The 14769-nt window shown below is 34.8% G+C and overlaps 1 protein-coding gene across 1 annotated transcript; it reads left to right on the top strand.

Annotated features, from left to right (window-relative positions):
- The first annotated feature begins 6281 nt into the window (after window positions 1-6281).
- LOC109674011 (olfactory receptor 10R2) lies at window positions 6282-7262 on the top strand. Its single transcript, XM_020151135.2, has one exon. The coding sequence runs from the start codon at window positions 6282-6284 to the stop codon at window positions 7260-7262; it is 981 nt and encodes a 326-aa protein (XP_020006724.1).
- Window positions 7263-14769: the final 7507 nt, after the last annotated feature.

Below are 14769 nucleotides of genomic sequence, written 5' to 3'. Positions count from 1 at the left end.
ATATTAAGGATACATTTTTGCTCCCTCAAAGATGATAGCTAGTTATCTTTTTAACTTAACGTTAAATTGTGAAATTGTTGAGCTATTCTAAAGTCTGGGGTCCACAAACACATGATAGTAAAGGATTTCAAGATGGTAATAGGAAAAGCAACTGGATAGAGAAGACAAGGCAGTGCCCTGGTTGAGGTCCTAAGGTTAGGAAAAAAGATTGATTGTTGATTAGAGACACTGCAAAGTAATCATAAGAACTATCCATATCATCAGTTTTGAAGGAAGGAAGGAAGGAAGGAAGGAAGGAAGGAAGGAAGGAAAGAAGGAGGGAAGGAAGGAAGGAAACTTAATTAAGGATTCTTATATATAACTCTATGCTACATTTTTAATTATGCTGTCTATTAATCCTCATAATAACCCACATTTTAGGAAATAAAACTAAGATTCAGTAGGATTAAATTATTAAATTATTTGCTTAAAGAAAATGCTCAAATAAAAATGTAAATTTTTTACTCTGTATCTAGTACTTTTTAAAAAATATAAACCAATATTCTTCCTCTTCATTCACCTTTAGCATTTGCATAAGAAACACTTTCAAATCAGTTGCAATGCTTCAGTCATTATTAACTTATTTAATTGTTGATGTTTTTACATAGACTTTGACTATTTTCTGTTTACTAGGGACCCTGGTGGTGGTGGGGTTAGAGAGATATCTATGAGCACATGGTGCCTGGCACATACACTTTCGTCAAATGAACAACAACCTGGTCTTTGCCTTCTAAGAGCTCAAATTGCATTGGGTAGCAAAGATCATTATCTACAATCATATAAAATGTGAGGAGCTGTAGAATATTTGCTTCATGAGAGCAGAGGTCTTTGTTTTGTACCTTGATGTATCCCAAACATGGAAGAGAGTAACCAGGATTTAGTGTATACCCAAGAAATATTTCTTATATCGAAAGATGGAGAACCTGACTTAAGAGAAAGTGATTTGAAAGATCAGAGAATATGCCTAACACTGATGAAGGCATTATTCTTATATGATATGACTCAAGACATGTTCAGTGATTTATGTGATGTTCCATCTGATTAGAACATTGGGATCAAATCTGGGAGATGGAAGAGATGAGTATGAAGTGTCCTAGGAAACCAAATTATCACCATCCTTTCTTTCTTTCTTTTCTTCTGATTTCTCCCTTTATCCCCAAGAATGAGGGAGAAGGGATAACCTATTAATGTTGTGGGCTATTTCTTTTGTCTTTTATTTTCCTTTTATTTTCTTTTCCCTCCTCTACTTTCTTCCTTATTTTCCTTTCATATTTTCTTTCTTTTCCTCAGGACTTTGGACTTTATAAAGCTTTCAGGGACCATTATGAGACTTGAAATAAGAAGGTATTTGGGTGAAAGTACATTTGCTTGTCCCCAGGACTGCCACTTCTCAGTTGAACTGTGTCAACAGCTACTTTGCTGTTCATTCTCTTACCTGTTCCCATCTTCTGCAAGCTGTTCCCATGTTCACAATGGCATGCCTTCATGTACTTCTGCTTCCTAAATAATTATTTCCTCTGGGAAATAATCTCTTCCAATCACCCTTCCCAGGTCAACATGAGTGGAGGTAAACAAAAAAAAAAAAAATCTGTAGCTTCCTTCCTTGAATGATTTTATCTCTGCTCATTTCTGCCTTTAGTCCTGAGGTTGAAGGAAGAAAGACAAAACTGAAAATAAAGAAAGTCCTGGGATTTTTTTCCCACAAACACTGATTCTTTTCAGATCCTACAGTTCTGTATCTAGAGAAGAGCCACTCATGGAAAAAACACCACATATGGTAATTAGGGGGCCTGATGACATACAGAAAGTTCATTCTCCAATGACATGTTGCTGACTCTGTTGTTCAGTCCAGTGATTTGTATATCCTTTATCCAGTTTGCAAGAGAAAGTAATGAATATATTTTAATTGCCACCTAGTATGTATATGTACATTCACACACACACACACACACACACACACACATACTGAAATAAAAGACTCACTTTAAGAAATGACTGATCAGATTTTCTCACCTGCTCTATATGTAGACTTAAAAACTGAAGATGTTGACCACTAAGTTAATTCTATAAACACATGATGGAATAACCATAAAGTTTCAAAATTGCTGTCATAGAACAGAGAATTTTTCTGGGTAGTAAAAAAAAATGGTGAATAAAATGATATCACAGATAGAGTGGTTCTTATTGAAGCAGGTATAGTTCTTACTACTTTACCTATGTTAATATAATTATTATTAACAACAGCCTACTTTCTATATGAGAAAACTGTAACAGAGTGGCAAAGTAAGTTGTTCAGGATCTCACAGTCACCCAATAGAAGAACCAGGACCCAAATATGAGATACCTGCTTTTAGGTTCCATTCTCTCACCATTGGGAATACTATTGAACCTCTTAAACGCAATACTGTTGGTTTGAACTGTGATTTTCAAATATTCCTTACTATAAATCTATCTTTTGTATAAATTTGTTACAGTATGGTAAACTTTAAAAATTGAATTACTGTAATAATATTGGAGGAATATATCCGAAGAGCTGGATACCTTTTTTGAATTCATTTGCAGAAATGTATAACCAGTGTATAATCCCACTAGCAACTATTTGCTGCTAGTCATTTAGCCATGATCAATCCATACTGCTATATGAGTATAAATGTTTTATAAGTTTAATTTTAAATGAAGCAAGATGAATTTTTCTATGCTTGATGCACTCTATTCCTATTTTCTAAGCTATATTTTGATATCCATTTTCACTACGGTTTTGGTTATTTTCTCCATCAGTTTATAAATTTTTCATTAATATCCATTCCATTTGTTGGAATTCCTTTTGTTGTTTCCTTTGTGTGTGTGTCACTGGGAATTGAATTCAGAACCTTGCATACCTTAGGTAATTACTTGTACCACTTGAAGCACTCCCCCACTACTTTTGTTTGTATTTTCGTTGTTTTTTGATATAGGGTGTATCTAACTTTGCCCAGGCTTCAAACTTGCTATTCTCCTGCCTCTACATCCCACGTAACTAAGAGGTATAAGCATGAAGCACCATGACTGACTGCTTTCTAAAATTTCTGATTGTGCTTTTATTGTAAATAAAGTTTTACTTTATATAGTCAAATTGTTGCTTATTTTCCACTCTGATAATATTTCAGCAGGCTTAAATTCAAATTTATATTTTCCAGTGATACATATTTTCAGATTCTTTAAAGTTTTTGTGTTTTATTAACATAATTTTTTTTTGAGGTACTGCGAGTTGAACTCAGGACCTTGACCTTGGTAGGCAAGCACTTTACCATGTGAGTCATGTCTCTCGTCCTTATACTTTAGTTTCTTTTTTTTTTAGGTAGGGTCTTATACTTTTTCATGGTCCATCTTTGGACCATTATCTTCCAACCTTGGATTCCCAAGGAACTGGTATTATAGGCATAAACTAACACTCCCAGTTTAGTTTTTGAGATAGGATCTTACTGACTTCTTTTGCATGGGACTGGCCTCAAACTGCAATCCTTCTATCTCTGTCTCTCAAATAGCAAGGATAACAGGAATGAGCCACCATTCCCAGTTGCAAAAGATTTTTTGATACCTTTTAATTTCCTCTTTTATCTCACCCAAAAAACTAGGTAACATTTATTGCCCTCAATGCAGAGAAACTAATGCAGATACTTTAAAGTGATAGAGGCCAATAGGAGAAGGGGACCAGGGACTAGAGAAAAGGTTAGTTCGAGAAGAATTAATTTAGAAGGTAACACATATGCACAGGAAAGCAATGTGAGTCAACTCCCTGTATAGCTATCATTATCTCAACTAGCAAAAACCCTTGGTCCTTCCTATTATTGCTTATACTCTCTCTACAACAAAATTAGAAATAAGGGCAAAATAGTTTCTGCCTGGTAGCGAGGGGGTGTAGGGGGAGAGGGAGGGGGTAGGAGGGTAAGGGAGAGGATGAAGAACGGGGGAGAAATGACCCAAACATTGTATGTACATATGAATAAAAAATTTTTTTTGAACATTGAGTTGAATTTTAAGTTGATTTTAATATTTATTAAAGATACATTCCTTGAGTTATATGTTACAAATAGTTTAGATGGTATTGATATAGTTCATATTTTAAATTTTGAATTTATATAGATAATTAAAGCATGTATTTTCTTCTAATCCTATCATAAATGTAGCCATATATTCTTACATGCAAGGTTTAATTAACATTATTTCCTGGAACTCATTTAATTTTGCTTTGTGCTTTCCCTTTGATCCAACAAGTATTTAAAAATTCTCTAGTGAAAGATCCTTCTATTATCCATTAATAGTTTATTTTACTAAGATTAGAGGATATTATTTGTATCCTTTCTGCTTTGTGACACTGATTAAAGTTTTTATTGTGCTTAATCATCAATATTCACAAAAATTCCACAGGCTTTGAAAAGAAAATGTGTACACTTTTTTAAAATATAAAGCTCAATATGACTATAAGATTCACTTTACTGACTTGCTGTTTAGGACTCCTAAACCCTTAGTCTTAGTGTTCTTCATCTGCTTTGAACAGAATGGTATGTTTATGTTATCTATTATTTGTGTACCTGTTTCTCCTTTGTATATCCTTTATTGTATCTTTGTTATGAAGGTTACACCTGTATTTGGAAGTGGAGAACAATAGACATTAATTTCATCATGAATTGCAGCTATTTGCATTAAAAGTAGGTTTATATTGTTGTTTTTGTTATTTACTTAATATTCCTGGCCTGCATTTTAAAATTTCAAATATCAAGATCTCTATGTTTGTTTTATAGTTTGTGTTTTGCATAATTTCCCCCTCTCTATTTTTAACCTTTCTGAATCATTTTGTTATAGTCATGTCTTATGTTATACACAGAGTTAAGTTCTGCTTTAAAAATATCTGGTTTTTCTTTTTTTTTTTACTCATTTCTTTAGGCATTTACTGTTTGATCCATCTGTTTTAAGTGGCAGCCATTGAGTCACATCTCTAATTCATACAGCAGTAAGAAAACTTTTCTTACTGTTTTCATTTCTCTCTTAAGTCTCCTTAATGTACTATTTTGTCAAGAATATGACACTTACATACTTTACATCCACCCTTATTACCTTTACTTGAGTCTTGGATCTAGAAGTAGATGCATTTATTCATTTACTAATTTATCCAAAAGCTAATGTTTTCATTAAACGGCCCACCACATATCTGTTGATGAACAGAACACTTAACCTAAGATATTCATCAAGAAAATCTAGAGGTTTAATATTTGGGAGCATTAGCACGTTTAAAATTATTTTTCTGTGTGTTTGTATCTAAGGACTATACATCTATGCATGAAATTTCCTTAGTTGAGCTTTCCTTCTTCCAATTTCTTGAAGGCCACAACACTCGTCTTTCATTGTGTATTCCTACCAAGAAATACATTTTCTTTTTATTGTTATTGATCAGTATTTTTGCTCAGAATTATAGATATTTTTCTTATAATTAAATGTAATGGTTTTGCTAAAATGTGTTTGAGACTTGACACTGTTCAAGGTTAAGGAATCTTTGAATAGTCAGTAATATGAATATGATGAAAATGTGATGGATTATTTCAATATAGAGATGCTGGTCTTTTATTCAGGGGACCTTCTGTTAGCAGTTTTAAATATTGAGTTGTTTCATAGGGATTCAGTAATGTGCATATTGGACCTGCCTTGTATTGTCTTCTATATCATTTTCTCTCCAACCTTTTAAAAGTTTTTCTACATTTACCTAATGTTAATTACTATGGCTCGAGTTGTCTTCTGTCTATGGCTGTTTTTGTTTTTGTTATTTTGTTGTAGAATGATTATTTGCTGAACTCCATTATATATAAGTCGATTATTTTCTAGTCTTTATCATTCTTTCTTTGTTATGTTCCAAGATGGTTTATTTCAATGAGTTTTTCCTTTTTATTAATCCTTAATCAAAGTTCTACTTCCAGCCAATATCTGTTAGTGTATGGCACAAAGCAGAATTTAAGAGATTCTTAATGTCTACTTATTAGAACTTGAGGGCAGATGGAAGTATGTAATAAGCAGAATAAATTTGACGTAAGGTAATTTTACTTAATAAGATTCTACATGGATGAAAAGTATTCTTGTCTTTGCTAATTATTAAATTTTATTAACTTATGCTAGAAAATCACAAACAGCTATATATCTGGAAAAGACATGCAAAAGGCAAAATTCTTCGCTGGTACCTCCAGAAAGGAACACAGACACAAGATTCCTAGATCATGTACACGAATGCTTTCTTTCCCTCTTCTCTGCAGGTGTTGGCAGAAAACCTCACCATGATTACTGAATTCTTGTTGTTGGGTTTTTCAAGCCTTGGTGAAGTTCAGCTTGCTCTCTTTGTAGTTTTTCTCTTCCTATATCTAGTTATTCTCAGTGGCAATGCTACTATTATCAGTGTCATTCGCCTGGATCAGAGCCTCCACACACCAATGTACTTTTTCCTTGGTATTCTCTCAACATCTGAGACCTTCTACACCTTCGTCATCCTACCCAAGATGCTCACCAATTTACTTTCTGTGGCCAGGACAATCTCCTTCACCTGTTGTGCCATTCAAATGTTTTTCTTCCTTGGTTTTGCTATTACCAACTGCTTGATGTTGGGTGTAATGGGTTATGATCGCTATGCTGCCATTTGTCACCCTCTGCATTACCCCATCCTTATCAGTTGGCAGGTATGTGGAAAACTGGCAGCTGCCTGTGGGATTGGAGGCTTCTTGGCCTCACTTGCAGTGGTAAATTTGGTTTTCAGCCTCCCTTTCTGTAGTGCCAATAAGGTCAACCATTACTTTTGTGACATTTCACCAGTCATTCGCTTGGCTTGTACTAATACAGATGTTCATGAATTTGTTATATTCATCTGTGGGGTTCTTGTACTTGTGGTTCCCTTTTTCTTCATTTGTGTTTCTTACGTCTGCATTCTGAGGACTATCCTGAAGATTCCATCAACTGAGGGTAAACAGAAAGCCTTTTCCACCTGTGCTTCTCACCTCACTGTTGTAGTTGTTCACTATGGCTGTGCTTCCTTCATCTACCTGAGGCCTACAGCAAACTATGCATCCAATAAGGACAAGCTGGTGACAGTGACTTACACCATTGTCACTCCCTTACTAAACCCCATGGTATACAGCCTCAGAAATAAGGATGTCCAACTTGCTATCAGAAAACTGTTGGGCAAGAAAAAAATCTCTAAAACCATATAATTAAAATATTATTACCACATGCAAATTATATTATATCTGTAACAGAGTCATTGAAGTAATAGGACTTTTGGGGCTAGGGATATATGGCTCAGTGGCAGATTTCCTGGCATGAACAAGGCTCTGAGTTTGATCTCCACCTCTCCCCCAAAAGAAAAGAAATAATAGGACTCTAAGATTTATATCATAAAATGTTTATCGTCTTACGATCCCTTTAAATTAAGTATCAAGTCAATGATTTTTTTGCTTCTCAGATGGAATCTCATGCAGCCCCTCAAATTTAAATGCCACATCCACTGTAATAACTAATATTCTACTTTTAATCCAAAGCTAAAATTTCTCCCTTTCCCTGTCATTGGTCTTGTTTAAATAGGGACAGCTACACTGGGACCAATAAAGGTTGATGTATAGACTATCTCTATCAACAACCAATATTCTCTCCACTTACTCTAGTGCTTGGTACCTCAAGAACTACATTTCAGAGGGAAGGAGGTAGAGGAAAGTTCCTGTGATTGCATCTGTCATGCTCTGGAAATGCTGCTCTCAGGGCTTTGCAGATGTTACACAATGGGTCTTGTTCATGTGGGGATGGTTTCTGGAATAAATCACTACTGGGTACCTATACCATACTTCCTGTGATTCAGTTGAAGATGCCTCTGGCTGACAGCTGTGAATTTACTTAATTCTGAAAGCTCATTACCTTTCTGGGTCACATATCTTCTGGAAGTCTTATTTGGAAAACTTGATTTGGAAAAACTGATTCCAGAATGACTTTGTCCTCCTAACTTGCCCATATCTAGTCCAAAAGTAATCTGTGATCATCTTTGCCACCCATTGTCATTTGAAGAGCAGACATCTTTCTATAAATTCTTGTATTTCAGGCCAATAATCAGATTTCCATATTCAAATTTCTCAGGTGGACTCAAATAGCAGTGTGCTCTATCTTTTTATCTCCAGGAGATAACTATCAAAGTAGTTACTAACTCTGGAAGAGAAAGAAGGCAAAAAGATCAAGAAATCCAGTAACATCCCCCTGAGACTATATTTGCTCCCTTTTTTTAGCACAACATGTTTATATATTTAAAAGTAATAATTACATTTTATTCTCTCAACTTTGGTTCCTCAATTGAAACTAAGATCGGAAAACTTTAGAAAAATATCATGTAACGTTTTGCTTGTTTTTTTCATAGAGGAAGGTGTTAGGATGGTTTTATTGGTAAATATTGAGTTCAGAAAGCTACTCTAGTCATACATAGAGTCAAATCATTAGTTTGACCAGTGATATGACCATGGATAATCACTTCAATCACTCCAAGTCACACATTGCAACATGTAATCCTTTGTTCTCATTCACATAAGCTGAAAAAACACTTGCTTACAATTCAATAAGTTTATAGGGTAGACATAAGTCTACCCATAGATCCAGCTAATGAACTTCCTTTTCTGTGGCCAAACTCATATAAACCATTTAACTGTTTTTACTATTTTATCTTTTCTTTTTCACTTTTAACACTCTATTATAATGTTTCCTTTTGCCAGCTTGAAAATTTATTCATATCTTTATGTCACATATTTTATGTTTTATAATTGACTAGCATCCCTGCTGCTATTTCCTAGATCCCCTGAATGGATTTATCTTCCTGTTCAATATTAAATTTCCAAAAAGTTCAATGTAGGATAAAAAGAAAAGCTGTCCTGATTAGGCTAGCACATACAGCTACCTGGAGTAGTGCTATTCTAGATCATATTCATTTAAATGTATGAATATGTATTTCTGTATTTAAGGTTTCTGAATACAGAATATGTAGACATTAATATAATTACATTGTGTGATAAGTAAGTGATAACTAAGTAGGAAGCTCCAGAAATACACTTTACACTCAACACATTGATCAACTCTCATCCTATACCCAGTTCTGTTTCATGAGACTGATTCTCTTTGGCTTTTGAGTATAACATGAGGTCTTTTTCCCACATTCTTATCATTGTAACTTATCTACTGATATAGGTCCTATCTGCAGATATGTCATTTTGTCAGTTTGATACTTCTACGTATAAAAATTGGGGGTTCACAGGTTTCTTCATTTTAATTCTGTATTCTTTTTTAATTTTTTGTTAATTGTTTATACATTTATTCATATGCATATACATTGTTAGGCCATTTCTCCCCTCTGCCCCCCACCCCCTCCCGCTCTCCCCAACCTCTCTCACTTCCAGGCAGAACCTGTTCTGCCCTCTTCTCCAATTTTGTTGAAGACAAACTTAAGAGATAATAAGAAAGACAGCATTTTTGCTAGCTTGAGATAAAGATAGCTATACAGAGAGATTCTTAGCATTGCTTTCATGCACATGTGTATTGCAACCTGAATTGGTTCATCTCTACCAGACCTCTTCACTACTTCCTGGTCCCCTTCCCATAGTGGCCTCCGCCAGTTTAAGATTACTTTATTCACCCCTCTACTGTGGGCACATCAAACATTTTCAACTTTTAGATTTCCTTCCCTTTCCCTATTCCTCCTGTACATGTTCTCCTCTTGGTGTGATCCATGTCCAATAATATTACTGCTTTTGTTTGAGGTCTATAATCCACATATGAAGGAGAACATATGATTTCTGGCCTTCTGAGCCTGGCTAACTTTGCTTAAGATGATGTTCTTCACTTCCATCTATTTACTTGACAAAATTTCATTTTTCTTTGTCACTGAGTAAAATTCCACTGTATATAAATACCACATTTTCTTAATCCATTCTTTAATAGTGGGCACCTTAACTGTTTCCATAACTTGAATATTGTGAATAGTGCTGCAATAAACATGGGTGTACTGATGCCTTTGGAATAAGCTGTGTCGCATTCCTTCGGGTATATCCCTAGGAGTGGTATCGCTGGATCATATGGCAGATACATCTTTAGTTTTTTAAGAAGCCTCCATATTGTTTTCCAAAGTGGTTGTATTAACTTACATTCCCACCAGCAGTGTATGAGGGTTCCTTTTTCCCCACAGCTTCATGAATATGTTGTTGGTAATGTTTTTGATGATAGCTATTCTAACAGGAGGAGTTGGAATCTTAGTATGGTTTTGTTTGCATTTCCTTTATGGCCAAGGATGGTGAGCATTTTTTTTCATGTGTTTTTTTGGCCATTTGGATTTCTTCCTTTGAAAAAATTCTGTTTAATTCAGTTGCCCACTTCTTTATTGGTTCATTGATTTAGGGGGAGTTTAATTTTTTGAGCTCCCTGTATATTCTGGTTATCAGTCTTTTGTCTGATGTATAGCCAGTGAATATTTTCTCCCACTCTGTGGGTGGTCTCTTCAGTTTAGAGACCATTTCTTTTGTTGTGCAGAAGCTTTTTAATTTCATGTAGTCCCATTTGTCCATCCTTTCTCTTAGTTGCTGAGCTGCTAGGATTCTATTGAGGAAGTCCTTTCCTATACCTATTGCTTCCAGAATATTTCCTGCTATTTTCTGTACTAACTTTAGATTTTCAGGTCTGATATTAAAGTCCTTAATCCACTTTGAGCTGATACTAGTGCAGGGTGATAGGTATTGATCTAGTTTCAGTTTTCTGCAGGCAGATAACCACTTTTCCCAGCAACATTTGTTGGAAGAGGCTGTCTTTTCATGTGTTTTGGGCACTTTTGTCAAAAATAATGTGGACATAGCTGTGTGGATACATATCCCAGTCCTCTAGTCTATTCCACTGGTCTATATATTTGTATCCTTTAGTACAAGTTGATATTATGCCTTTTAAAAACTTTGGGAATTTGTTATATTTTAATTGATAAATTCATTTCATCAAACAAAAATCATATTCAAATATTTTTTCTTTATTATGGGTCACCTGTGAGACTGCTATAAGATTCTTAAAAGACCTTTTTAATTAGCTTAGATGATTTATGTTCTTAAGGTACTTAGAAACCTTACTATGCATATCATTAAATATTTCTGAGTTCTAACAAATGGTCTTGTAGCCTCATTCTTGAGATAATTATTCTGAGGTGATTATTAGGTGACAGCATCTTGGATTTGATCTTTTCCCTGAACCCATGTCTTACTCTGAGAGTCTTTGCTGGAAGAGATAATGGATGAGAAACATCCACAATACATATTGGTTTATTTCCAAATCTGGCAAATTCTGTATTCTGTAATTTCCTCTAAACCCTCAGTTGAACACTTCATTTCTTTCTTCTCATATTTTGTAATTAGTGGCATTTTCTATAGTCACACTAGACATTTTCACAGGAAGACTCAAAAATTTATTAAAAATTTCTGTTTTCTAAGATATGACCTTGGACAATACTGTCAATGTTCCCAACAATGGATAGTGAGTATCTCCTTTTAACCAAACTGTAATGACATTTTCTTCTCTGTTCTTTAAACCCTTACCTATAGCTTCCTCATGACATGTTCACCTTCCATAACAGACTCCTTGAATTCCTTGCAGATTCTTCATACTGCTATTCCATTTAAAAATGTTTTAAAGTTTTTGTTTTGTTTTTGATACATGGTCTTACTATGTAGACCAGGCTGAACTCAAATTCACTGTGTAGCATAGGCCATACCTGTACAGTGCTGGGATTATACACATGTACCACCATGCCTGGCTCTTAAGTTTTTATTACAACCATATTCTGGCTTTGGATACCAAATTGTTATGACATTATTTATTGATGCATAACAAGCTGTCTGGAACTTTGGTTGCTTAATATAGCAATAACTATTTATTTTGCATGTGAATCTACCATTTTGAAAGGGATTCAGTGGAGACAACTTGTATTTGTTTTATATGGGGTCCAGCATGGGTGGTTCAACTGGGGCTGAAGATTCCACTCCTAAGATTTTACTCATGTGGATGGTTAGTTCATGCTGGCTATTGTATGCATGCTTAGCTGGAGATGTTGCCCAAAAGCTTTGGTTTCCCATCACAAGGATTCTCTAAGGGCTGCTTGAATTTCCCCCAAAAGATGGTGACTAAGGTATGAAAATGGATGCTTCAGAGAACAGGAACTAGAAGCTGCCAGACCTAGAGACCAGAGTTTATAAAATAATACAGCATCATTTTGGCTATAATGCATTGCACAAATAAGTTGCCAAGCCTACCTACCTATATTCAAAGAAAGGGGAAAATACACCACCTCTCTAGGTGAAAAGTGTAAAGCAAAATATTCAGCTATCTTTTATCTTCTGCACATCCAGAAAGAAGTTAAAGTCTGTGGATGAACTTTCTCAGCAAAGTATTTTCTAAAAATCTAGCTATTGTCCCAATTTGACCTGTAACTGAAGGACAAAGAACTCACCAAAAGTTCCTTAGTTAATAACTTGGGAATTTTTTTCACTTTCCCACTCCTGCAACATCTTAGCATGATTCATACAAGTGCAGTTTACAATAACTCCCCAGAGAGACATCCATGAATGTCTAGCTTTTGCCCCATTTTTAGTTTAAGTATGAAGAAGCACTGTGAGAAAGAAATAATATGCAACCTGAACTACAGGGAGCACTAATAGACTCTTCTAAAATTGGTACCAGGGCCCTAGCACATTTTTCTCCAAGACCCCAAACTTCTTTCCTTATTTATTGAACCATTTATTGAAATATTTACCAAACTCACATTATACTCCAGAAATAAATGTTTCCTATTTGGCCGAAAGGCTTATGCTATCTTTGTCATTCTAATATTCAATCCTCTATTCTTCATCTTTCTTCCTCTTTTCTAGCTTGCAGAAGTTAGAATATACTGTAGCTTTTTAAAAGATCTTTTTCAGAATGTTATGGTCACGTATGAAAATGTTGCAGTGAAACCCACTATTCTGTATAATTAATACACACTAATAAAACATTTTTCTCCAACTCAAGAATGAAAATATAGAGGCATTTGTGTGAGGAAGCCAAAAGGAGACACTTACATTAATGTCTGTTTTAACAATCTGTGCTCAGGTATCCTCCACTCTTAAGTGAGTGCCCAGAGAACGAGTAAGAGGAAGCTAATTAATCCCTAGCATGTATTAGAAAGGGCTTTCTCTTTGGCCAAATAATTCTCATGGTGGATTACCAGGGTTCTTCCTAATTGAGAAAATTATGGACTAGTAATGGGCACAATGTGGTAATTAGCTCCCTGTGGAGGTGGGTATCTCAATTACCAACCAGGCATTGTGGTCATGGCCAATATACAAAGAAAAGACCATTGGTGATATTGATTGAGGCAAAACCTAAACTAATCATGGAGAAAAGGCCCAGTGGCAATTTTCTGTAGAGTAACATTGTTTTCTTATGCTGGTCTGGAGAGTTCCTGGAAAATGCAGAAGAGCCCTGCTGCCTCATGACAGGAAAGACAACATGGCAAATTTCACCCAGAAACCTTCACAGGGATTTCCAGGAAGTGCTTGAGAATGAAGACCTCTTCATGTCACAGAGCACTAGAACTCCAGATTCAACGAAACTTTTTTATTTTTATTGACTGTTATTTTCATATTGTGAAGAGCAGCAAATTTTGAGTAATTTACTAGTATGTCACATTTTGAAATTTTTCAGTTTTTCCATGAGCTAGTTATCCACTTAACCCTACTTATTAGTATTGGGAAGGAAACCAGGAAAGGGAATAGGTGGAGATGAATTAGTGTTCTCTGAAAGAACATTAGTGGGGCCTTTGCTCTAGTCAAATGCATAGTGTATGTTCTTCATCTGTCAAGTTCAATGATATATTGAAATAGTTGTTGGGTTCTAGAAAATTTCAAAATTTTGTTGAACATTTGTCTAAGCAAAAGAACAATAGTCATTTAGTTATTTGCAAAGAATTTCAGGTTTGAAAGTAGAATGCTTAAAAATTCAAATTGAAAAAGTTAGCAAGACAATGGATAAGACCACTTGATCAGAAATAAAGATGAAATAGCTTCAATTTGTTTTTGCAGCTTTGGAGACCAAATCCAGGGCCTTGAACATATGAGGCAAGTGTTTTACCAAATGAGCCCCTGACTTCATTTTTTTTTTATGGAACTCTTGCTTTGTATTCATACAATGATGTCAGAAAGATTTTTCATCCTAAAATGTTGAAGGAAATGTTTAATATTATATGCTAGATTATTATTAAAATTAGCAAGTTTGGAAAATGCCCAGAGTTAAATGCCATTTGTCTGAAAATTTTAGAATGATTTAAAAGAGAGATGGAGAAATTAGATCATTGGTCATTTATTTTTCTTCAATAAACTTCAAAGCAGTTAGTATATCCCAACCACTGTCGTATGTGCTGTTTCTGGTTGCTGGCAAGTAATAATTTGTAGCATTAAAGAAAAATTTATAATATAAGTGGCAAAGCAAATAAAATTCCAATAATTACTAAGGAAACCCAGAGAAAGTAGTATAACTTGAATATCAAGCTGTAGGATTTCATGTGAAGAATATTTTATATTGAAAACTGAAAGAATTCCATGAAATTAAAAGAAGAAAAACAGTAAATATAAAAATGGAATATTTCTAGATGTTGAAAGTAGAGTGAAATATGACATGGTTGCTAAA

This window comes from Castor canadensis, chromosome 11 (assembly GCF_047511655.1).
Source record: "Castor canadensis chromosome 11, mCasCan1.hap1v2, whole genome shotgun sequence".
In the NCBI taxonomy this organism is placed as follows: Eukaryota; Metazoa; Chordata; class Mammalia; order Rodentia; family Castoridae; genus Castor; species Castor canadensis.
The sequence above is the reverse complement of the archived record's forward strand: the minus strand, read 5'-3'. Positions and strand labels throughout refer to the sequence as shown.